The following is a 23,559-nucleotide window of genomic DNA, read 5'->3' as shown; positions in this document are numbered from 1 at the left end:
TGATGGCCACTAGCTACAATTCTTACTAGCAGATTTTTAGTTTTAGAGGGACTTTCATTGTCCTCAGAGAGATGAGGTGCTGTCTCTCTAATGTCCTGGGACGGACATAGCTACATTTCATTGTCCTTTTCATTTTTAAACACTATTGTGTACAAAGCATCCCATTTGAGATGTTTGGGGTGTGTGTGTCTGCACACCACTTCAAAGACCATTCATTTAAAATACTGTAGCAGGGGGAGGACCAAGTTGTCTCTAATACTGGTGATAGCCAATCAAAGATTTGCACTCAATGCAGATTAAATCTGGGGTTCTCAATGTGATGAGGGCAACCACGAAATAGATCATAATATACGCGCACTCGATGCAACCAAGTCTCAATTCTGCATCTGCACTTATCCTGAACATGGTTTTGTCCCATCTCTTCCCCAGTCCCCTCACTGTTTGCAGGATGAATGGACAGACACCAATACTGGAACCTAGTGGCAGCTACTAGTCAGTTTCCCAGGTTGTGTCCGCAGTAGATTCCCCCCCGTGGCAGTTCCACCAGGGGTAGCAATGGCTGGAGCTCTAGTGAAGACAGAATCCTGCAGCCCCCCGGGGTTTTAACCGCCGCGTCCCCTCCCCGTGTTCAAAGCGGACACCCGCGCGCCCAGAGCCCCCCGCCTCACCTTAGTGAGGAGGTGCATATGCAGATTACCACCCGAAAGCCCCGCCCCCCGGCGCTGATTGGCTGCCGGTCTTTGTTGTGGGGAGGAGGGGCCGGAGGGGGGGTGCGGCCGCCATCTTGTGTGGAGCCGGAGCCAGAGCCAGGCGAGCGGCCCTCGGCGCCTGTTCCTGACCTTCCTGCCGCCCCCGCCAGCCTCCCGCCTCCTCCCAGACCGGGTGCCAGGGCGAGCCGCAGCAACAGCAGCGAGAGCCGCTGGCTTCTAGCGGGGGGGGCTCGGTGCGGACGGGGCCCGAGCGGCCCGGCGGCGGCTCCTCCTCCTCCCGCTTCCTCCTCCCTCCTTCCCCCGGGTTTATGGTGCTGCGCTGGGGGAGGATGAACGGAGGATAAATGGTGCCCAAAGCGGACAGCGGCACCTTCCTCCTCCTCTTCCTCCTGGTGCTGAGCATCACCGAGCCGCTGCGGCCAGGTACGGGGGCCGCGAGGGGCGGGGCCCCAGGGGTACCCAGGCGGGGGGCACCGGGGGAGGGAGGGAGGGAAAGGTGCATGTGAGTGGCTTGCAATTTGAGAAGGGCGGCGGGAGGCTCACGGTGATGCAATAGGGCCACTCGTGGAAGAAGAGGGCCGGCGGGGGGCGAAGCTTGGAGGGCAGGGGGCGGGCTGTGCAGTGGGGTGCGCTGGCCCTGCCTGTGGAGCAAGTCAGGGTTTGTGGGGTTAACCTTCTCAGTGGAGGCATGGGGTGTGTGTGGTCCTTTCAATGTTCTGCTTGGGGGGAGTAGCATTGCACACAGGGTTGCTTTATTCGTAGTGAGGACTGTGCTGCTCAACTATCAGGGGGTAGCCGTGTTAGTCTGTATCTACAAAAACAACAAGGAGTCTGGTGGCACCTTAAAGACTAACAGATTTATTTGGGCATAAGCTTTCGTGAGTAAAAACCTCACTTCTTCGGATGCATAGAAAGAAGAAGTGAGGTTTTTACTCACGAAAGCTTATGCCCAAATAAATCTGTTAGTCTTTAAGGTGCCACCAGACTCCTTGTTGTTTTTGTGCTGCTGAACGTTTGTTTGCAGGCTGCGCTAGTAAATTTTGTTTATACTACCGTTTCCAGGTCGGAGGACTGTGTAGCTGATCTGCTTCTGCCCCTCACTGCATTCAGGGGCTGTTTGCTCCCCTCATTCCCTTATCCCACACAGAACTTCATGTTGTAGTGGACCCTTCGTTAGCAGCTGGGAGTTGGATTGCGTTATTTTGCAAAGTGGTTTGTTGTTGTCGTCGTCGTAAATATTTCTGAGACTATTTAAGTGATTTTTCAAGTTAATAGTGTTCTCAGTTGTCTGAAAGTTTTGTACCTATTGTAGTTACATGTAGAGATGACTTATAAGCCCTGGTTGGGTAGTAATAGATCAGTTTGTATATTGCATTTTGTTTTGTCAGAGGAATTTGGGCTTTGCATGTAGCTGTAGGAAAACATACTGTGATGTTTTGTTTTAATGAGCAAGAACTTAGTTCTAGCTGGAAATCATTTGTTGTATAATAAGACTAAGCAGGCTTTTATAGAAAATTTAACATTGTTGGGGTTGTATTTTTAGTGGAATACATCCGCGTTAAAACTAGTTCGTATTATATGTGGGTTGCTAATGTGGCCAAGAACTGAGAAAAGTTCAGTTTGCCTCCATCTTGGGGCCTCGGAGCTGATTTGAAATTCAAGTTCTTGATGGGAGAACCCTCGCTGTGTTAAATTGTGCATGCAGATTCTACAGCAGTCTTCACTGTTAACTCTTTAGTAAATATAAAATGATGTTGGCTGTGATTGAACAAGGGGAAACGTCAGTCACTCAGTTTATGTTGGTTGGTCTTCTTGATGAAATTGGCATTATGTGGATTGGGAGTTAATATTTTATAACCTTTGAAAACTTCAGTAGAAAATATGTAACTGTTAGTATTGAAAGATCTCCATGTGCTACTGCAGTGTGATTCAAAGTTTCCTTTCCTACCAGAGTCCCTAAATTCCATTTGATCACTTAAAGGATTCTCTTCTCCTTGACCCCTCAGTCCCCATTCCCTGGTTTCCCAGTTGTGTTTGGGTAGTGATGGTATTAAAAATTAGGTAAGTGGCTTTTTTAAATGGAATTTGGTCCACTTTGGAAGCTAATGATCCAACCAGCGGACTAAATTCAGTGACGAATCCTGGTCATGTGCCACTTGAAGCACGTTACGCATATGCTAAGAAGTGACTCATTAAAATGTTAGTCAAGATATGGAAATTTGAAAAGTCATTACGGTTTACCTCTTGTTAGCTGCTGCTTATCTAAAAGTACAGTCTATTTGTATTCTTATTCATGGGTGTCATGGCAGGGCTCTCTCATCTCTTAAAAAGTATTGACACTAGAGAGGAGCTGTAGCAAGGCATAGGTTGAGCCAGGACCCTACTTTTTAACACTCAGTTCATTCTTGAATGTGGTTGGCCATTTTTGAACTGAGATAAAAAGGGTAAAATTCTAGTCATAATTTTGAATCTTCTTGGTTTTGCTTGTTTGCATCATGACTTTGACTTTAAGACAAACTGTTTTATGAAACAGAGATGTTGGGAGACTTCCTTATGAGACAGTATTTCCCAAACACAGTTAAAACATAGCTGGATCAAATAATGTATTCAGTCCCACCAACACAGTTCAGTGCCATGTTGTAACTGGGTTCTCCTGATGAAATTGGTTTTATAGGTTAGTAGGAGCTTGTATTAACATTTCTATAGTCATAAGTTTTCTGTTTTAAAACTAACTAACAAATTAGCTGATAGTAAAAAGACTGAATATAAATCAAATCATCTAAGGGTACGTCTATACTTACCTCCGGGTCCGGCGGTAAGCGGTCGATCTTCTGGGTTCGATTTCTCACGTCTTGTCTAGATGTGATAAATCAATCCCGGAAGTGCTCGCCGTCGACGCCGGTACTCCTGCTCTGCGAGAGGAGTACGCGGAGTCGACGGGGGAGCCTGTCTGCCGCGTCTGGACCCGCGGTGAGTTCGAACTAAGGTACTTCGACTTCAGCTACGTTATTCACGTAGCTGAAGTTGCGTATCTTAGTTCGAAGTGGGGGGTTAGTGTGGACCAGGCCTAAGTGTAATAGTCAGCAGAATTGCTACTTACAAATACTCTATAGAGATTCAGACTTTCTACATACTCTTGCAGGTTGTGAAATTTGACCCTAAACACTGATGGAGTGAACATCTGATCATTGTAGTCTTTTAGAAATTCATGAAACAGAGGGATCCATATTGGATAAGACCATTGGTCCATCTAGTATGACATCACACCTCTCAGTGGCCAATCCCTCATGTTTCTTAGGAAGTTCCGACCTTCATTGCGGTATGTTGCACTGTTGCAAGCCTCATTTTACATTGGTGCAGTATGTCTACTTCAGGGAGTTTGTGCTGGTGTAGCTACACTAGTGAAAACCTCCCCAATGTAGACAAACCTTAACTCCCCTTGTCTCCTCTTCAGGTCAAATAATCCTAGCTTTTGAAGGCAATAACAGAAAGATTCTCCTATACCTATAACCGTATCCATTTCCCCCTCTCCGAACTCTGATCTGTTATTTTGAGGTAATCAAAATCAGATACAGTATTCCAGATGGAATGTGCCATTTGTTGTTTGTGGAATTTCTTAATCGGATTGTGAATATACCCAAGCATCCTATTTACTTTGAATGCTAATGCTGTGTGGGCAGAAATCTTCATTGAGCTGTCCATGGTGACTCCCACATCTTTTTCTCAAAAAAGCCCACAACTTCAAAGCCTGTCAGTATATACAAGAACTTTAAACTTTTTGCCAGTGTTGTTTTCTTTACACTTAATGTCTTCAAATTACCAGCCACAAACAAAGCTCAAACTGTAATGGTGTAAATGGAAATCATCTTGCTGTATCCCACTTGTATTGGATCTGATGACTCCAGAGATGCAGACTGGAAAAGACTTGCTCACTTAAGTGAAAGGTGTGTACGAAGTTCACTTCATATTGCCTTAAAATCAAAGGTGTGGGAGGCACAATACTTTTATTGCAAGTCAATAACAGTCTAGGAGATTCATGTTCTGGGGCCAGGTCCACCTTTATTAGGGTGGTGGTGGTGGGGGGGGCAGTCTTGGAAAAGTTTTGGAACGCTGAGGACTTCAGTCTTCCCAACAATGGTTCTCCTGTCATTTTCTGAAGGCTCCTGTGTTGCAGCAACTGTCCCATTGATTCAGGAAGGATGGCTGCAGCTTACGTAAGGCTGTTCTCAAATAACCAAAAGGGTGGTTACAGAGCAATATGAGACTTCCTACCTTGGGCAGAAGGTGCTGCTTGCATAACTCAGTCCATTCTCGTCACGCAGCTCCATATTCTATTGTGTTAATTCTAGACTTGCCATGTGCCCCTGTTGTTGCTATAGAATATTTTAAAAATAAAGACTCAAAACTTTCCTTATTTTCTCCAAGCCTTCACAAGTGCATAACCTTTTTAGAGCAACCCCACAGAAAATAGTTTGAATGGACCTACATCTTGTATCTGGCATGTTCTGTTTTTTTGCAAGTTAATACTAAGAGCAAAGCCAATTAGAAGAAATATCAACCATGCTATCTTCCTAGGGTTGTTATAAATTTGTTCGTTTTAGGCTATTGTGGTCACCCATGACTTTATCAGGCACTCCTAAAGCACTAGACATTAGGCCTGTCCTTAGACACTTGGGAGGCTTTCAAAGGCAAAAGGCAGTTGGGTGCCTAACTGCCATCAAATTTCCATGGGAGTTTGGCACTTAACCGTACCTTTGAGACTCAGTTATTCTGTTGTACATTTAAAAAGTGAGATTCTATTTTTGATCAAGAGAATACATTTAAAAATGTCTAAAATATTCGGTATAAGGCACTGATTAAGTATTCAAGGGGCATTACTTTTTTTTGCCCCAGACAGCACTTGCATTATTGGCTGTGTATTTTTAAAAGTTGAGATGTGAACTTTGAACTATAAAATATCAGAATAGTCCATTTATTAGGGCTGTAAAACTATTTAAAAAAGTTGCAATTAATCAGTTTTAATCGCATTGTTAAACAGTAATAGAATACCAATTTAAATTTATTATAAATATTTTGGATGTTTTTCTGCATTTTCAAATATATTGATTTCAATTTCAACATAATGCAAAGTGTATTGTACTCACTATATTTTAATTACAAAAATATACTGTGTAAAAATGATAAAAGAAATAATATTTTTCAATTCACCTTATACAAGTACTGTAGTGCAGTCTCTTTATCATAGAAGTGCAAGTTATGAATGTAGAATTTATTTTTTACATGGCTGCACTCAAAAACAAAACAATGTAAAACTTTAGAGCCTACAAGTTGAAACATGAAGGAGCATACAAATGTTTAGCATATCTGGTATGTAAATACCTTGCAGTGCTAGCTACAACAGTGCCATGCGGATGCCTTTCTCATTTTCAGGTGATATCAATAAGAGCGGGCAGCATTATCTCCTGTAAATGTAAACACATTTGTTTGTCTTAGCAATTGGCTGAACAAGAAGTAAGAATGAGTGGACTATATAGAGTGAATAATTTAATGCTTAAAATCTTGTGTGATTGGGCTAATTAGCATTAGCTACAAGACTTGCCAGCGCAGGTAGTTTAATTAAAATTTGATTTCAATCTTATCGTTAGCTGTGAGATTAAAATTTTGATTTGCTTTGATGCAAGCGTACTGCAGGTGGGTGAATGTTGTGCTATGGTTTGCCTTACGCATATGCTGACGCATCACATGCATTTAAATCACCAAGAGTTTGTCATCCTCTCCCATGTCCCAAACAGTTTTATAGGTCTTAACATCACTTCTATAATTCAACATTTTTGTATTTAATGTACTAACACTAAAATGTCATAGATATGAAATACAGAATTGATCCCTTTCTTAGATGAAGAAAGCTAATCACAAGACATGTTAAAATTGTTCATGAATGATCACCCGTATTTGTGTATTGTGTAGAAAAAGTGCACTTTTATGACTGAATGGTTTTTACCCTCTCTTTTCCAGTTGAATTAAATACGTTCTTCAGATACTAGCCAACAGGGCCGCCCGGGGGTGGGGGCGGCAAGTGGGGTAACTTGCCCCGGGCCCCACAGGGGCCCCCACGAGAGTTTTTCCTGACAGCCGGGACTGGGTGGGGAGTGGAGGGGGCGGTACCAGCTGCTTCTCACACTGGCCGCTCTGCGTCACTACTCCGTGCAGTGCAGCAGCTGCCTGAGAGAGCCTGGTTGGGACATCGGTCCACCCTGCCTACAGCTTGGGCCCGGCTGCCGAGGACAGGGGCCGAGTGAGCCAGAGGCCCCCCTCTCCACCAACACGTTTCCGGCCTGCTTGGCCCCAGTCTCCAGCAGCTGGGGGAGGGGAGGAGGGAGTGGGCTGCCACCAGGCTCTCGCAGGCAGCTGCTGCACCGCACAGAGCAGCAACCAGGGATGTAAATAACATGTAAAAACAGTAACCATGTAACTGATTAAAATTCTGTTGGTTACACCGTTAAACGTTTACCCAGGGAACGAGGAGTGCGGGGGTGCTGCAGCACCCCCACGTTTTACGTGGGGATCCCTGTCCTGTATCCCAGCGAGCCCGGTGTCTCAGGATGGGGTGCAGGCCCCGGTGCGGATCCCGACAACCGGGATGGACGCTGGCAGCCCGGAGGCTAATCAGAGCGCAGTGATGCAACACCTCATCCACACTGGCGCTGTGGCACTCCAGAGGGGGTGCAGCAAACGTTATTCCACTTGCTGAAGTGGAGTACCAGCAGCGCTGTAGCCGCGGAGTCAAAGCGCTCTACGTGCCTTGCCAGCGTGGACGGGTAGTGAGCTAGGGTGCCCAGGGCTGCTCTTGTTGCACTGTAACTCGCAAGTGTAGCCAAGCCCTAAGTTTGATATGAAAGATGGAGAAACCCTTAGCTAGGTCCCCACTCAGTGTATGGAAAAAATATAGTGTAAGACTTGAATTAGCAAATCAATTCTCTAGAATTAATCTTGTCCTTTTCTTGGTTTTGATCTTTATCTGTAATGCAAGAGTTGTAACTAGCTCTAGAATCTGTCTTCATGAGTAATGCCTCTTAACTTCTGAGCTCTCTTTCTAATATGAATTAGATAATTTCTTGTAACTTAATCAAAGAAGTTTGTTGTTATCCTGAGAGATGATTATAGCTGACATTTTCTACCGAGTTTATTAAGTGTAGCAAAACTTCTATTTATATTCTATATGTTTATGCTTATCCAATAGAAAATTGTCTACTTCATTTATCGTCGTTATGGGATACAGAATATAGAAATAGCTCAGTGGCAGGTATACTGTGGACTAAATAATTGACTGAGAATTAGTGTTTATAAAGTGAATTGAGTGTTCATGAAAAGGGCAAGATTGACAGCCCCAGAGAAGGAAGTATCAAATCCTCTGGATAAGTAGAGCGTGCCTCTCTCCTAATCTAGAAAGACCACCTCTGCTGGTGAGGTTTGTTGAGATTCAGTGCTAATCATGCTTTTGTCCTTGGAGATTGTCTACAAGAGAACCAACTGTGGTGGTAGGTTTTTTAGCATAGACACTTATTCACTGAGTAGTGGACTAAGCCCCCGACTAATTTGTCTCTTGGAATAACGACTGGATTATAACTCTGTTGCTAAAAACCTGGGCTGAAGTTTAACCTGCAACCTAGAAATGGTATGCTCTGTTATCTCCCAAGCCAGCGATTTCTGGAGACTCCAAAGTCTAGGGTGACATTTTAACCTATTGTCTCTTAATTAAAAAATCAGTCTGCTAACCTCTGAGGTAACAGCATTTTAATGGTATTTGTTAATTGTATGGAACTTTTGAGAAAATGAGCTAGATATTATAGAACAAGACAGCATACAGGACTTGATGCCTATAAGCACAGATATATATTTTTTTTTTTTACTCTGGTCACCGTGACACCCTCCGTTCCATTCAAGTCACAGTTGTCATGTTTATTGTTTATGGTACTTAAATGAAACATTAATCCATTTCCTAATTAATATTTTTAAAAAATTGACTTACTACTTGGTCATACAGCAGAACAAAATATTCAGTGAATAGGTTCAGTTAATTTTACTGGCGTTTATCCCTTAGTACTTGACCATTTGTAGAGATGGTTGACCATTGCAAAGTGTGTCTAATAAAATATTCAGTCAATACTGGTGGAATTAGTCAAAATTTATTCATCAAATGCTATTTGACTACTTGCTACATCTCTCACTTTTCTATGTCTTGGCTTCCCGATTTCAGTCCACTGCTTTTTTTTTTTTCTTCTTCTCTGTAATGGATCACAGTGTGTCTTCTCCTGAGTTGTCATCTACTCTCATGTGCGCTACCTCCTTGCCATGGTCAACCATGCCTTTCTATCCATAAGATAGGACTACTGTATGCACTCTACATTGGGCAACACCTTAAAATCATTTGGGAAGTAAAGCTACTGAAAAAGGCATCTACGTTAAGTGATGTTTCTCGCAGAATGCACATCTATTCCATGTTCTGTACTGGCTGACACTGTGGTTTTTGGATGGAGTTTAAGGTGTTCTTTTTGAATATTCTAAAGCCCTGAATGTTTTGGGTTTCACCCACCTTAGGGTATGTCCACAAAGTGATTGCAGCTTGTATAGAACATGCCGGACTACTGGTATCAAAGAAGCTATGGTAGCGCTTAACTTCTTGAGTAATTACCAAGCCTTCTGGGCAGGCTTGTACAGCCTTCACTGAAGTCAGTGCGGCTGCAGCTTCACTGCTACTGGTACCTGAGCTAATCAGCTTAAAATGCTAGCTTGGGTATGTCTAGGTGATCTGTAGTCACATTCTCTGATTGCAGTGTAGACAAACCAGTAGAGACCACCTTGGGTGACCCCACAGTTGCAGTCATCTAGCGTGACCAGACAGCAAGTGTGAAACATCGGGACAGGGGGTGGGGGGGTTAATAGGAGCCTATATAAGAAAAAGACCCCAAAATCAGGACTGTCCTTATAAAATCGGGACATCTGGTTACCCTACAGACATCTGAGGTGCATGAGTTAGAGGGTCTTTGGTTTAAATTGGAAGGAGCTACAGGTGGGTGTTCATGGTAAGGGATACTTGACCCTGGAACTCACCTCTTCTGGTTCTACCAGAACCTGGATCTGATGACTTTCAGAGTTTAGTGCAAGACACTGCTGTTCTTGTGAATTTTAAGGGATTGAGGGTTTTGAGAATGGTGTTAGGCTCATTCTAGCCATCTGCCTCTGTTGGCATTGAGTCGGTATAGTTCTATAGGTTTGGATTTCTTCTCATCTAAGATGAATATGCCTTGTCTAGGCTAGAATAAAAGGGGTGTGTGTGTGTTTGCCAGCATGTTCTAACTAAGATGATCTAACAGTGTAACGTAGATAAATCACACTGCTGCTAACACTGGCTTAGCTGGTTGAATGTAAGAACTTTTAGAACATGTTGGTTGGAATGTTAGCTAACACTACATCATTTTTTCATAGTCTAGGTTAGGTATTAGTTGTGCTAAGTTATAGGCCGTTATTTTTCTACTGTGAACAACTTACCTAATGAGATCTTATGAGTTTTCCTTACCACTGTCATTTAGAGTTGCAAACTGTGTTTGCTCTGTGATCTTTAGGTTATTAATTTATCTGCTTAGCTGTGCAGGTCTTGGAGAATGATTTGGGCTATATTTCAAAGGTGCTGCTTAGTCACTAAATACAGTAGCAGAACAGAAATGTGCTCTGTAATATCAGAGGTTGGAAAATCTTGCTGCAAATATATAGAAGACAAAGGTAGGAATGCTGCTGCAGCAATACTCAGACAAGCCTACTTGGGACCCTGGGATGTACTCAAGCAGTTACTCCATGCTGCTGTGGTTTCACTGCTATTGTATTTGAAGCTAACTAGATCAAATCTAGCTCTCATATGTCTACAGATGCTCCAGTCACACCTTGGATTGCAGTGTAGGCATATACCCAATGACACAGTAAGAAGCATTGCCCCCTGCCTCTGGTGGTATCTGGGAAAGAGTAGGACACTAGGATTTCTGTGCTGCCACTTGGACCTGGCTGAGGGGGCTTATGCTCTTGTCAGTCTCTGGATAATAGGTGTTTTAATTTGAATCTGCCTAAAGGAGGCAGCTCTTGTTTCCACATTCAGAACCTTCTGGTTGCTTTAAGAGCAATTATGTCTCCATAATTCCATCCTTTCCCATAGTCTCTCTTAAGTCTTCCTTCCCTGTGCATAGCACCAATGTCTTCTGGTGTTCATAACGTTACCAAGCATCAGCAGAACTACACTAACACGATTCTAACAGCAGCTTCATTTTTATTCATGCGGCTCTGAACTTAACCTCACCAGTCTCAAATTCACTTTGCTGTTGCTTGACAAATCTGTGTGCAGCAACAGTCGTACTGGACCTTTCTTTAGACTCAGGAAGATAACACTGCATCCGGTTCTTGGTTCTTTGCAATCTTACAGACTAAAAGTTTGTTTGTTTGTTTGTTTTGAAGAATGAAGGCTTAAACTCTAAAGCAGCGGTTATCAAATTTTCTTTTTCACCATTGGGAATTGCTGAAGATCTTGGTGGACCGTTTAATGATCTTTCCAAATGTTGTTTGTACCGTTAGCTAACTATTGTAAAGTGCTTTGCATAAAAGTGCTATATAAAAAAACCCGAATAATTAACTTTTTTCGTTCTACAAATAAAAACACACAACTCATATTTTAATATCAGTAGCCTTAGCTTTCTAATGCAATGAATGTGCCCTCTCTCCCCTGCTGCCACAGCCCCCGAGTTGGGGCTGGAAAGGAGGGGGGGGTCTCTCTCCCACCACAGCAGCCACAGAGCTGAGGCTGGGAAGGAGGGCCATCTCTCCCCAGCAACCGCAGCCCTGGAGCTGGGGAAAGTCGCCTCTTTCTCTGGCCACCACAGCCCGGCATGTCCCAAATTCCCCACGCCCCCTCTTGTCACCCCACTGCCCCCTCACACGTACCCCCTATTCCCCCAAAGGCCACCACCTCACCTTACGTGTGCGTCTTCTCCAGGGTCCAGGCACCTAATTAGTGGAGCAACGCCTGCACGGCTCCACTAATTAGGTGGGTGGCCCTTCATTCTCTCATGTGCGGCCACCCAGGAATGCATCTTAGAGGGAACTATCTGCTGACCACCTGAATGGAACTTGTCCGCAGACCACAGTTTGAGAACCTCTGCTCTAAATAAATTGATAGCTTAAATCCCTGAGCAAGCCAGGGAAAAGTTTCTGCATGCAACTGGCAGATGGATTTTTTTTTCAGGCCCTGTTATAAATTGTCAGCCCTCTGTATCTTAACATAACATGACTGTAATAACATGACTAATAACAAATTATTTAATATTTATAGTGAGGTAGTGCCCACAAACCATAAAGATTAGGCTAGCACAAACATGAGTGATAGGCCTTGCCTCAAAGAAACTTGGCATTAAGTTGACCGTTGCATAATGTGGGGCCTGGTAGCCTTTTGTATAGATTTCTATATAAACCTCTACCCCAATATAATGCTGTCCTCGGGAGCCAAAAAATCTTACCGCGTTATAGGTAAAACCGCATTATATCGAACTTGCTTTGATCGCCCGGAGTGCGCAGCCCCGCCCCCTCGGAGCGCTGCTTTACTGCGTTATATCCGAATTCATGTTATATCGGGGTAGAGGTGTACTTAATGCAGGGATCGGCAACCTTTGGCCCGCGGAACGCCAGGGTAAGCACCATTGAGGGCTGGGCCGATTTGTTTACCTGCCGCATCCGCAGGATCGGCTGATCGTGGATCCCACTGTCCGCAGTTTGCCGCTCTAGGCCAATGGGGGCTGTGGGAAATGGCGCGGGCTGAGGGATGTGCTGGCCGTCGCCCCCATTGGCTTGGAATGGTGAATCTGCGGACGCGGCAGTGGCCGAACCTGCAAATGCGGCAGGTAAACAAACCGGCCTGGCCTGCCAGGGTGCTTGGCCTGGCGGTCTGCGTGCCAAAGGTTGCTGATCCCTGACTTAATGGATATGGCATCTTTCAAAGACCAGCCAATTATATTGGTGGTTTCAAACACAACTTTTAAAACTCATTATTACCATGATATTTCGTAGGTCTACACTGGATTCTAATATCTGGAACTCTTATTTGGGTTAACTGCATTTATTCTATGGAAGAATAAAAGTGAGTGGCTCAAATAATCTGGATATATGTAGTAGTAACTAATATTGACTACATTCCTATCATGTTAGGGCTTAATTTAAGCAGTGGAATGCTATTCAGAGCATGAACCATTTGCTACAATTTCTGTCATGTATTGAATCAGCTAGCTCGTAAAGGAAAGAATACTCACTTTCATATATACAGAGTCAAAATAAAATGTTTCTATGTAACTTAGTTTTGGACCCTGCTTTCAAGTGTTCTAGAACTTTCCCGCTAAGCCTTTTATGGGTGTGTACGTAACAAGTATTATGAAAAATTAGAACAACAAATGATTTTTCTTTAGTGTAACCAGTATTTGAATGTTGCGGATATATGTCTGTGCAATTATATTGTGGTACACATCCTTTAGATCAGAGGCTTTCAACCTTTTTTCATTTGTGGACCCTTAAAAGAAAGTTGAATGGAGGTGCGGACCCCTTTGGAAATCTTAGACACAGTCAATGGAACCCCAGGGGTCTGCAGACCACAGGTTGAAAGTCACTGTTTTAGATGTAGGTTTAATACTGTTTGGGATCTTATATGAGGTAGTCTCTTACAATTTACACCTGTTTAGTATTAGAATGTCCTTTTGGCTTTGGAAGTTGGAAATAGTTTTAGTGGTTTAAACTACTGGTGATTCCATAGAGTAGATTTGAAATGCATGCTTTCACTTATTCAAGTTCTCATATGCTTTAAGTCTAGGCATGTGCTCCAATACTTGCTAAAGGCTTTTTAATTTGTGCCTGTCTTCTTCTCTCCTTCCCCCCCCCGCCCCGCAGACTAGAAACATCTCTTCCCTTGAGGAAACAAATGGGTTACTCACCAATATTCCTAATAAACTCTGAAAGCGTTGTTTAATATTGTATGATTGCTAAGAGTTATCCTGGGCTGCTTTGGTAGTTCACGTGATGGAATTTTGTAAATCATGGCTCATTTGAATGTACTCCATAGTTCCTTAATCTCAGATTTTTACACAAGTGCTATTCATCTAATAGTTTGGAATTAAGTTTTCCATTTCTTTTCTGACTAGTTATTGTATTCTGCTGTGGAGTCCCTATGCTTCTGTTGAAGTTAGTCATTTTTGCTAGGTAAAGAATAAGTACACCTCTATCCTGATATAACGCCACCCGATATAACACGAATTCGAATATAACACGTTAAAGCACCGCTCTGGGCGGGGGAGGGTGCGCACTCCGGCAGATCAAAGCAAGTTCGATATAACGCGGTTTCACCTATAACGCGGTAGGATTTTTTGGCTCCCGAGGACAGCGTTGTATCGGGGTAGAGGGGTACTATCAGCCTTCGCTTGTAGATGGTTATCGGTAAAAGTTTGGCTGCATCTGAAGTGCACTGGATTGACCCTTAGAATAGAATTGAGTGGTTAGGAGGGAAAAATGGACTATCCCGCAGTGCATGTCTTCTACATATGTCAATTGTGAACATACTGCAATCAATCAGTAAAATAGGATGTTTTGGTGCCCTCTGATGGGTAATCTATAGCTCTCTATTTTCTCTGGCTGTATTTCAGAGGTGTTTTCCACAAAAGCTGTTTGTTGCAAACACCCTCAAATTGAGGAAAAAGTAATGTCCCTGTGCCCAAATGATCCCCATTTGTCATGCTGAGGGCTGATGGTACCAACATAGAGTCCAGAGTAACCTTGAGGGGACCAGGTTAATGGAAAGCTAGTGTTTAATTTGTCCCAGAAGGTGCAGATAGTTCCTCCAATTTAAGAGGCAGAGCCGAGAGTCTGGCCCCAAAACTTACTTCGTTCTCTGCCTGTCTGTTCTGAATGACCCCTTCCTACGGGAAACCATTAAAAAAGATCTAAAAGTGTGCATATGTTGATCTAAGACTTTATAACACTCATGTATATAGTGTATTATTCTTTAAAGGGAAATTACCAGAGGGCTGCAAGACAATTCTGCCTACTGGTTACTAGTGCATTTTTGAAATGGAGTATACTGAAGCCTATCTGTAAGGGTGGATTGATTTAAATCACTGACTTTTTAATCATGGTTTAAATAATAAATTGTAATCTTATGCATTCTTACATTTTAGGTCCTTTCCTAAAGAAAGGTTGATTATCATTGGTTGGTAATCATTAAAATATGATTTGCAAAAAAAAAAAAAAATAGCCTTTTTACTAAATTTGGTACTTTTTGCTAACCAAGAGGATATATTATATATACACACTTATTTCAGCAATTATATAGCTTAAGTTTTTTAATGTTAGAAGATGGTGAATGACATTTCTTATTTGTTAGATTAATTTTTTTTTACTCTTGATTTGTCAACCACATGCACTTGAATGGAAGTTGGAATTCAATAAAAAATGCACCAAAAATCATATTAGAATTGTTTTTTAAAATCTACCTTAAATGTGCTGGCTACATTTAAAAAAAAGTTTATCAAAATTTTTTGTGTTTAAAAAAAAAAATCACTTTTAAAGCAGAGGAAGTATAATCTGTGGTTAATGAATTTAACTGATTGTTTCTGATCACCATGTCCAAGATTTTTAGAACTAGTAGAGCTCGTCCTCTCATATCTCATTTTTATTCATAGATTGGAAGATTTCCTGATTGTTTCCCAGTAGATTTTTTCAACTTTAAGTGAACTAGTCATGAACTGAACTAGTTAAATGAACTGAAATGAAGAAAACTTTCTTTCTGCATCTGCGAAAGAGGCTACTGCTGTCAAAAGCTGGTGTAGCACTTCAGCAAACTCTGGCTCAAAGTTCATTGTTTGACTTTCTTTAAAAGTTCAGCAGTTAACATTAAATGAAATGGTAAATTAAACACAAAAATAATATTAATTCTAATTATTATAGTAAGTTTAGGTCTTCATAGAAGTTATTTCAAAATTATTTGAAATTATAAATTAAAAAAAAATCAAATCCAACTTAAATAAAAATATCTATTTTTTTTAATCCACCCTGCTGTTTGGTCTATATGGTCATTTGTATTGTACAGAAAAAAATATACTTTTAACAGCATTCCTTATTGGATAAAATTTCCAACTTCTTTAGGATGCCAGTGCTCTTGTCTTCCTTCACTGAGTTTTTTACTCCTATGTCTGTTGGTTACATCTTTTGGAGGGATTAATATGATGCAAGTATAAAAGATTGCAAAAAATATAGTTTAAATATGAAGGTTAGTTCTAATTCTGCTCACTTGCTTGTATTGTTTTGACCATCTATAAAATTCACTAAAGGATAAGAATCTTGGTCATTAGGGACTCTTTCTTTTGTAGTAAATATTTAAACATTTAAAACCCCACTACTGTGGCAAAAATTGGCATTATGCAGATTGCATTCACTCTGCAGTTTCATTTTAAAATTCTAAATTTAAACATTGAGCAATAAAACCTTACAAAAATGTCTGAAGTTCCAAGCAGAGTGATCCGTGGAGTGGACATGGAGGCTTTAATTCAGAACTTTCTTAAAGGGCCCTGGAGCAAAGGTGGTGGTGGTTTTGGTTCAAAACTGATCATGGATTGCTCTCATTTGACTTGTGCCAATATTTGTGTTACACACTTGCTTCTTGTTTACTTGCTGTCATGATGTACTAGTTACTCAGGAAAGGTAAGCAAGCCTGTTGATTAGTTGGCCTCCTTAGCACTGACTTAGAGGTAAAAACCCACTGTTCCATCCAAAGTCCTGCATTACATAATCCACAATATTTTTGTTTAATCGAGGCTGCGAGTTCTCTTTTTACTTCTGCTTCATATTAGGAAGCCTGAGGAATTCGGAAAAATATATTTTTCCTGCCTTAGCATAAGAAATGTGTCCACATATTTATAAACCATTGAAAGTCTGTTTTTAAGAGCACAAGGACACGGCATCTGTCCACTTCAGAACAAAGAATAGAAAATGAGTTGGAATGTGACACTTGTGAGCAAGAGGAATCTGGCTGAGTTCCGAGCTTATATGTACAAGGGGCAGTTTAAAGGAAGGTGGAAAATATTCTATTAGAATTTCTTGGAATGATGCAAATTCCATGAATGGAATTGAGGTTAATCTGGCAGTAACTTTTTGTGCCAAAACACAACCAATAAATAATATATAAAATGTATTAATTAGGGCTGTCAACCGATTAAAAAAAATTAATTGTGCTATTAATTGCACTGTTAAATGGTATTCTATTATTTAAATTGGGGTCGGCAACCTACGGCACGCATGCCAAAGGTGGCACGCGAGCCAATTTTTGATGGCACGCGGCGCGGGCTGAGCCACTCAGCCCGCTGCCGCTCTGGGGTTTCCGCCGCCGGTTCCTGCCAGCCGGGATCCCACCGCTGGTTCCACTCAGCACCCACTGCTGGCCTGGGTGAAGGAACCCCAGGCTGGCAGCGGGCTGAGACCCTGGCTGGCAGGAGCCAGTGGCCGAAACTCCAGAGGGGCGGCGGGCTGAGCCGCTCAGTTGCTGCTCTGGGGTTCCGGCTGCTGGCCCCTTGCCAGTCGGGGTCCCCCCCGCCTCAGCCCCACTCACCTTGTGCAGGCCCCCTGCTAGACAGGATCCAGGCCTCTGGCCCTGCTTAGCGCTGCCAGCTCCACTCACCTCACCTGCCGATCTGGGGTTCCAGCCGCTGACCTCCTGCCAGCCGGGGTCTGGATCTCCAGCCTTGCTCAGTCTGCTTTCCTCCCTGGAGTCCCAGCAGGCCACCCTGGGCTCTGCTCCTGGCCTTGGATCAGTGCTCTGCAGCCTCCCTGCTGTGGCCCACTGTCCCCAGCCTGGGACAGTGAGGGTTGCACAAAGGCAAGAGGGGGTGCTGAGCTTAAAATTGCTTATATCAGACCACACTGCGTTTGACCTTGTGCCTGCCTTCTATCGCCATTTTTTTCCCCACTGAGCGTTGAAGGGAACACTTGACAAAATGGCAGCTCCTAAGAAAGCGAAGCCAGATGTCCGATCGTTTCAGCCTCCTTGGACAGATGCATTTGGATTTATTGAAAAGAAGGAGCTTGCTATTTGTGTTTTTTGTTATGAAAGTGTTGTTTGTCGCACATCAAGTGTTCGACATTTTGAAACGAAGCACGAGAACCTTTCTTGACGAAGCAAACAAGACTGAATCGATCAAAAAGGCAGTAGCAGCCTATGAGAAGCAAAGCAGTGTTTTTAAAAGCTTAAGTGTAAGTAAAAATCAAGCTACAGAAGGAAGTTACAAGATTGCACAGTGCATTGCAAAAAATGGAAAGCTGTTTACAGATGGGGAATATATAAAATTTTTCTCAGCAGTTCGGAGACTTTGTTCAATGATTTGCCAAAGAAAGATACAATCATATCTAGAATAAAAGAACTGCCCATCTCTGCCAGAACAGTTGAGAGACGCGTAAGTGAAATGGCAGAAAACATTAAGGAAAAGCAGACTGCATTAAAAGGCACAGCAGTGTTTAGTGTTGCAGTTGATGGGAGCGTGGATATAAATGACGTTCCACGTTTGGCAGTTGTTGCAAGATACTGTGCTTCCGATGAAATCCAAGAGGAACTTTGTTGCCTAAAACCCCTGCATGGCACAATAAAGGGGGAAGATATACTGGAAAGTTTTGTAAACCGTTTTGAAGAACGAGGCGTTGACATCAGAAAAATATTTTGTGTGACAACAGATGGTGCTCCTGCCATGGTCGGAAAACAGAAGGGATTTGTAAAGTTACTTGAAGGTCAAATTGGCCATCCGACAGTCAAATTTCACTGTATCATCCTTCAAGAAAACCTGTGTGCTAAAATTTCTAATTCAGAGCTGCTTAATGTGATGAATACAGTGGTGCGAATTGTGAATTTCCTTGTTGCTCGATCTGCTTCGACTCAGACAATTTCAAGCACTGCTAGAAGAGATGGACAGTGCTTATAACGACATCCCACTTCACAGCAACATTCGGTGGCTAAGTCGTGGCAAGGTTTTGGTGCGCTTTGTAAACTGTTTTGGTGCAATCAAGACCTTTTTGTTGGAAAAAGAACAAAACTACCCCTAACTGGATGATGACAAATGGCTGTGTAAGCTCGTGTTTCTAACTATCATCGCTCACCTAAACGAATGCAACCTCTGTCTCCAGGGTGCAGGGCAAACAGTTCTGGATCTTTATGAAGCCTGGAAAGCATTTGTTGTGAAACTAGAAGTTTTTTCCAGAGATATTCAAACTTCTATTTTCTGCTACTTCCAACTCATAAAAGAGCTATCGACACGATGCACTGTCAATGTCGATGAGATTGGAAAGAACATGCAAGAACTGGAATCAGAATTTTCTGACAGATTTCAAGATTTACAGCGATTTTGGCCCAATGCTTTCTCTTCTAATTAAACCTGAAAAGTTCAATGAAAGCGACTTGGATTGGTCTGTATTTCAGTGGATGGGTGTTGAAGATTTCGAAATGCAACTCATTCAGTTAAAAAGCTCAGAATTGTGGACATCAAAGTTTGTGGATCTGCGGAGCGCACTTGAAGCTACCACGAGAGATCATGGGGCCTCTATTCTGACCTGCTGGACGTCCCTGCCAGTGAAATTTAACTGTTTGAAGAAAATTTTGTTTGCAGTGCTTTCAGCATTTGGATCCACATACCTGTGTGAACAGGTATTTTCACACATGAAATCTGTTCACTTGTTAATCGGCCCCAAGAGGGACAGAGATCACTCAGCAGCCTGTGTGCAACTTAACGTATTCAAATACATGCCAGACATTGGAAAACTCAGCAAGGAAAAGCAAGGGCAAGGATCACACTAAACTGATAAGATTTGCGTTCTAATTTAATTTTTAAATCTTCTGAAAGATTTTGAAAACCTTGTGTACTTTACATATAACAGTAGTTTGGTTATATATTATAGACTTATAGAGGGACCTTTTAAAAAACGTTAAAATGTATTACCGGCACGCGAAGCCTTAAATTAGAGTGTATGAATGAAGACTTGGCACACCGCTGCTGAAAGGTTGCCGACCCCTGGTTTAAATATTTGTGGATGGTTTTTTCTACATTTTCAAACATTTATTTCAATTACAAGACAGAACACACAGCGTACAGTGCTCACTTCATATTTATTTTTTGCTTACAAATATTTGCACTGTAAAAAAACAAAAGAAAGGAGAGATTAATAAGATTGGGACTTTTCAGCTTGGAAAAGAGACGGCTAAGGGGAGATACGATTGAGGTCTATAAAATCATGACTGGTGTAGAGAAAGTAGATAAGGAAGTGTTTACTAGTTCTCAGAACACAAGAACTAGGGGTCACCAAATGAAATTAATAGGCAACAGGTTTAAAACAAAGGGAAGTATTTCTTCACATAATGCACAGTCAACCTGTGGAACTCCTTGCCAGAGGATGTTGTGAAGGCCAAGACTATAACAGGATTTAAAAAAGAACTAGATAAATTCATGGAGGATAGGTCCATCAATGGCCATTAGCCAGGATGGGCAGGAATGATGTCCCTAGCCTCTGTTTGCCAGAAGCTGGGAATGGGCAACAGGGGATGAATCACTTGATGATTACCTATTCTGTTCATTCCCTCTGGGGCACCTAGCACTGGCCATTGGTGGAAGACAGGATACTGGGCTAGATGGACCTTTGGTCTGACCCAGTAGGGCCGTTCTTATGACAGTGATTTCTTGTCAGTTTTACAAATTCTGCTATCTAATATGAAAATTGGGCAGTAGTAGTGGTTATCAAAATGTGCTTACTAAAAGCAGGGCCTTGTGTTTATAAAGTACATAAACATTCAACAATTTATGTAATATTTGTTTATCGTTGAAAAGTCAAGCTTTCAAATGCTAGGCAATGGCAGAAATGACTATTGTTTGTAAGCCCTTACTTCTGCTCCTTTATGTGCATTATGATGCAGTCTTTAATTAAAACAATCACATACTAGTTTTCCCCCACAAGATTCCTGACTATTTAATGAGCAGAACACCATCACATGCAATTGTACAGTTAATCCACTGAATAAAAAAATAATCAGCAAGGTTTGAACCTAGAACCTTCAGCGGTGCTGCAGAAATCTCTGCTACTTGAATTCGGGAAGTAATAACCACCTTCTTTCTGCTAGCTACTGTAATCTTCTGTGGAATAGCTGGAGGGTGCACATATAACTCACTGAAACACTCGACTACTTATATAAAAGTAGTCCCACTTTACTGATGACATACTTAAAGTGCACAGATTTGGAGTCACTTTCTGATGATAGGCAGTGTGGCTAAGTGGCAGAATGTAGAGTCTGGTGTATTGGAGACCTGGATTTTTCTTCTGCAAAGTGGACATGGACAAGGCAGTGTGTGGAGGGGCTGATGCTTTTCCTTCTCAGTGGTTTGAGCATTGGCCTGCTAAACCCAAGTTTGTGAGTTCAATCCTTGAGGGGGCCATTTAGGGATCTGGGGCAAAAATCTGTCTGGGGATTGGCCCTGCTTCGAGCAGGGGGTTGACCTCCTCAGGTCCCTTCCAACCCTGAGATTCTATCCTTTGCGGCATTGCTTATATTAGAGGTTAGGGAATTCAGAGAATTAACACCAGTCAGAAGAGCTGTTTCCAGCTCAGTCCTCTGTAGGACAAAGGTTATCTCTGTAAAGGTGGCGATTGTCTCTTATCTGTGCAATCTGTTCTGGTCTGTGTGGCTGCTCTAGAATGTTGCAGGAGGGTAGGCAGGACTGGGGAACATATGCACAGTGCAGATTGAATGCTCAGAATTAAATACAAGCTTCTAGCAAGTTCTTCTGTGCATGCAAATAGGAATTTTCTGTGGCTTATTCCTTGATCAAATCTGTCTGCCTTTTGCTATCTGCATGAAAATCAACTTTTCTAACCCTAGGACTATTGCTCCTTGTAACTTCATATTCCTACTCCAAGCCCCTGAGATGCTAGAAATATTTAAAAGAAATAAATCAAGTCGTCCATTTGCCAACAATAACAAAATTCCCCAACCAAGGTAAAAATTGCCTATTTTTAATTAAATTCGTTCAGCTAAAATGGTGCAAACATTTCTGAGAAACTATCAAAGAAAATCAACTGGAGGCAGCAAACGTCCACTGAAAATTTGCCTTACTGTCTTAGAACTGCTGTAAACCAGTGGTTCTCAACCTTTCCAGACTACTGTACCCCTTTCAGGAGTCTGATTTGTCTTGCGTATCCCCAAGTTTCACCTCACTTAAAAACTACTTGCTTACAAAATCAGACATAAAAATACTAGTCTCACAGCGCACTAGTACTGAAAAATTGCTTACTTATTTTTACGATATAATTACAAAAAAATCAATTGAAATATAAATATTGTACTTATATTTGTGTACAGTATATAGAGCAATATAAACAGGTCATTGTCTGTATGACATTTTAGTTTGTACTGACTTAGCTAGAGCTTTTTCTAGTCTATTGTAAAACTAGGCAAATATTTAGCTACATTAATGTACCCCCTGGAAGATCTCTGTGTACCCCCAGGGTGAGAACCACTGCTATAAACTACCAGGACCTATGTAAATGCACAATGTGATGTCACTAGGGTGCATCAGAAGGAAGTACAGTGGCAATGGTAGTGAAGCAAAGAAACCAGGTTTTAGATGAGTGGCTACAGATGGAGAAATGTCTCTTTGAGGCCTATAGCTGAGAGGAGATCCCATTGAGCTATGACTTAATTTTTGTATCCTTCTTTTGAGACCAATGTTTTGTATAGGGACTTTGTACTGTAGAGCACTCTTGATCAGAAATGAAAGATGAGCTTAAAGTGGACAGATGTATTCAAGAGGCTGTTCTTATTCGACAACCTGCCATCTGAATTGGCCACTCCATAGTATCCTGAAATGTATTGAGTACAATGTTACGTGTCTTTCATTAGAAGACTAGCTCCATTTGAGCGCCTGATTTTTGTTAGTGCCTTGAGTGATCATTTAAGACAGGTTTCATGATGTTTTGTTTCATGATCCTTTATTTAGGTGCTGATAGTTTGATTGTTGTATAAGACACGGGGAGACAGTTCCTGCCCCAAGAAGCTTTCAGTCAAAACCAGAGACCTAATTAAAGTGGATAAAAGCAAGAAAATTGATTTCTCTGTTACCTATCCTTAATTTTGTCCATTGTGCTTGAAAGATTTTTAGTCCTCTGAAAAGTGGGTAATTTAAACGCCGACAAGTTATGGTACCACTGCCACCATGCTGGATCTATCAAAGATATTTTGAAGGATTCTCTTGCCTTGATACTGAAGAGCATGTAGATTTAACTGTGACAAGTTATCAGTAGAATTGTTAGCATCTTTTCAAATGTATGTCTTAGGTCATATGCAGAATACATATAGAAATATAAAGTACCACTTAACGTATGCATGGCACTTGCTTTTAAATTTCTATAAACAAGATGTGTACGTAATATATAATGGTTATGATTTTCAAAAGTTATTAGTGATTTTGTCTTTATTAATATGTAATCCTTAGCCAAATTATTGGCTAAGATCAATGTTTGGGTAAGCGCATGCTTAGTTCCTATTGATGTTAGTGGGAGCTAATCGTAGACTTGAAGTTAAGCATGTGCTCAAGTGCTATTCTTAATTGGGGCCAAAGCATCTGCACACCTTGTTTTAATTGAGAGCCAGCTGAAGTCCTCAGACCAGTATGGTGAATGTTGCATCTCTTTTAAAAGTGGTAGTGCTTCAAGCTCTTCTTTTTCTGAGCTGGTAACTTTGCTAGATTTCAGTATT

At 41.9% G+C, this 23,559-nt stretch overlaps 1 protein-coding gene across 4 annotated transcripts in view; it reads left to right on the top strand.

Annotated features, from left to right (window-relative positions):
* The first annotated feature begins 764 nt into the window (after window positions 1-764).
* DGCR2 (DiGeorge syndrome critical region gene 2) overlaps window positions 765-23,559 on the top strand; it is a 71,282-nt gene continuing 48,487 nt past the window's right edge. For 2 of the 4 annotated variants that reach the window (XM_005281068.5, XM_065568366.1), the window contains exon 1: window positions 765-1,133. In XM_005281068.5, the coding sequence (XP_005281125.1) occupies window positions 1,055-1,133 (79 nt within the window). In that variant the 5' untranslated portion in view covers window positions 765-1,054. The remainder of the gene's footprint in view (window positions 1,134-23,559) is intronic. The other 2 variants (XM_005281069.5, XM_065568367.1) reach the window with 2 other exon arrangements.

The sequence above is a fragment of the Chrysemys picta genome, chromosome 15 (genome assembly GCF_011386835.1).
Source record: "Chrysemys picta bellii isolate R12L10 chromosome 15, ASM1138683v2, whole genome shotgun sequence".
Lineage (NCBI taxonomy): Eukaryota > Metazoa > Chordata > Testudines > Emydidae > Chrysemys > Chrysemys picta.
The sequence above is the reverse complement of the archived record's forward strand: the minus strand, read 5'-3'. Positions and strand labels throughout refer to the sequence as shown.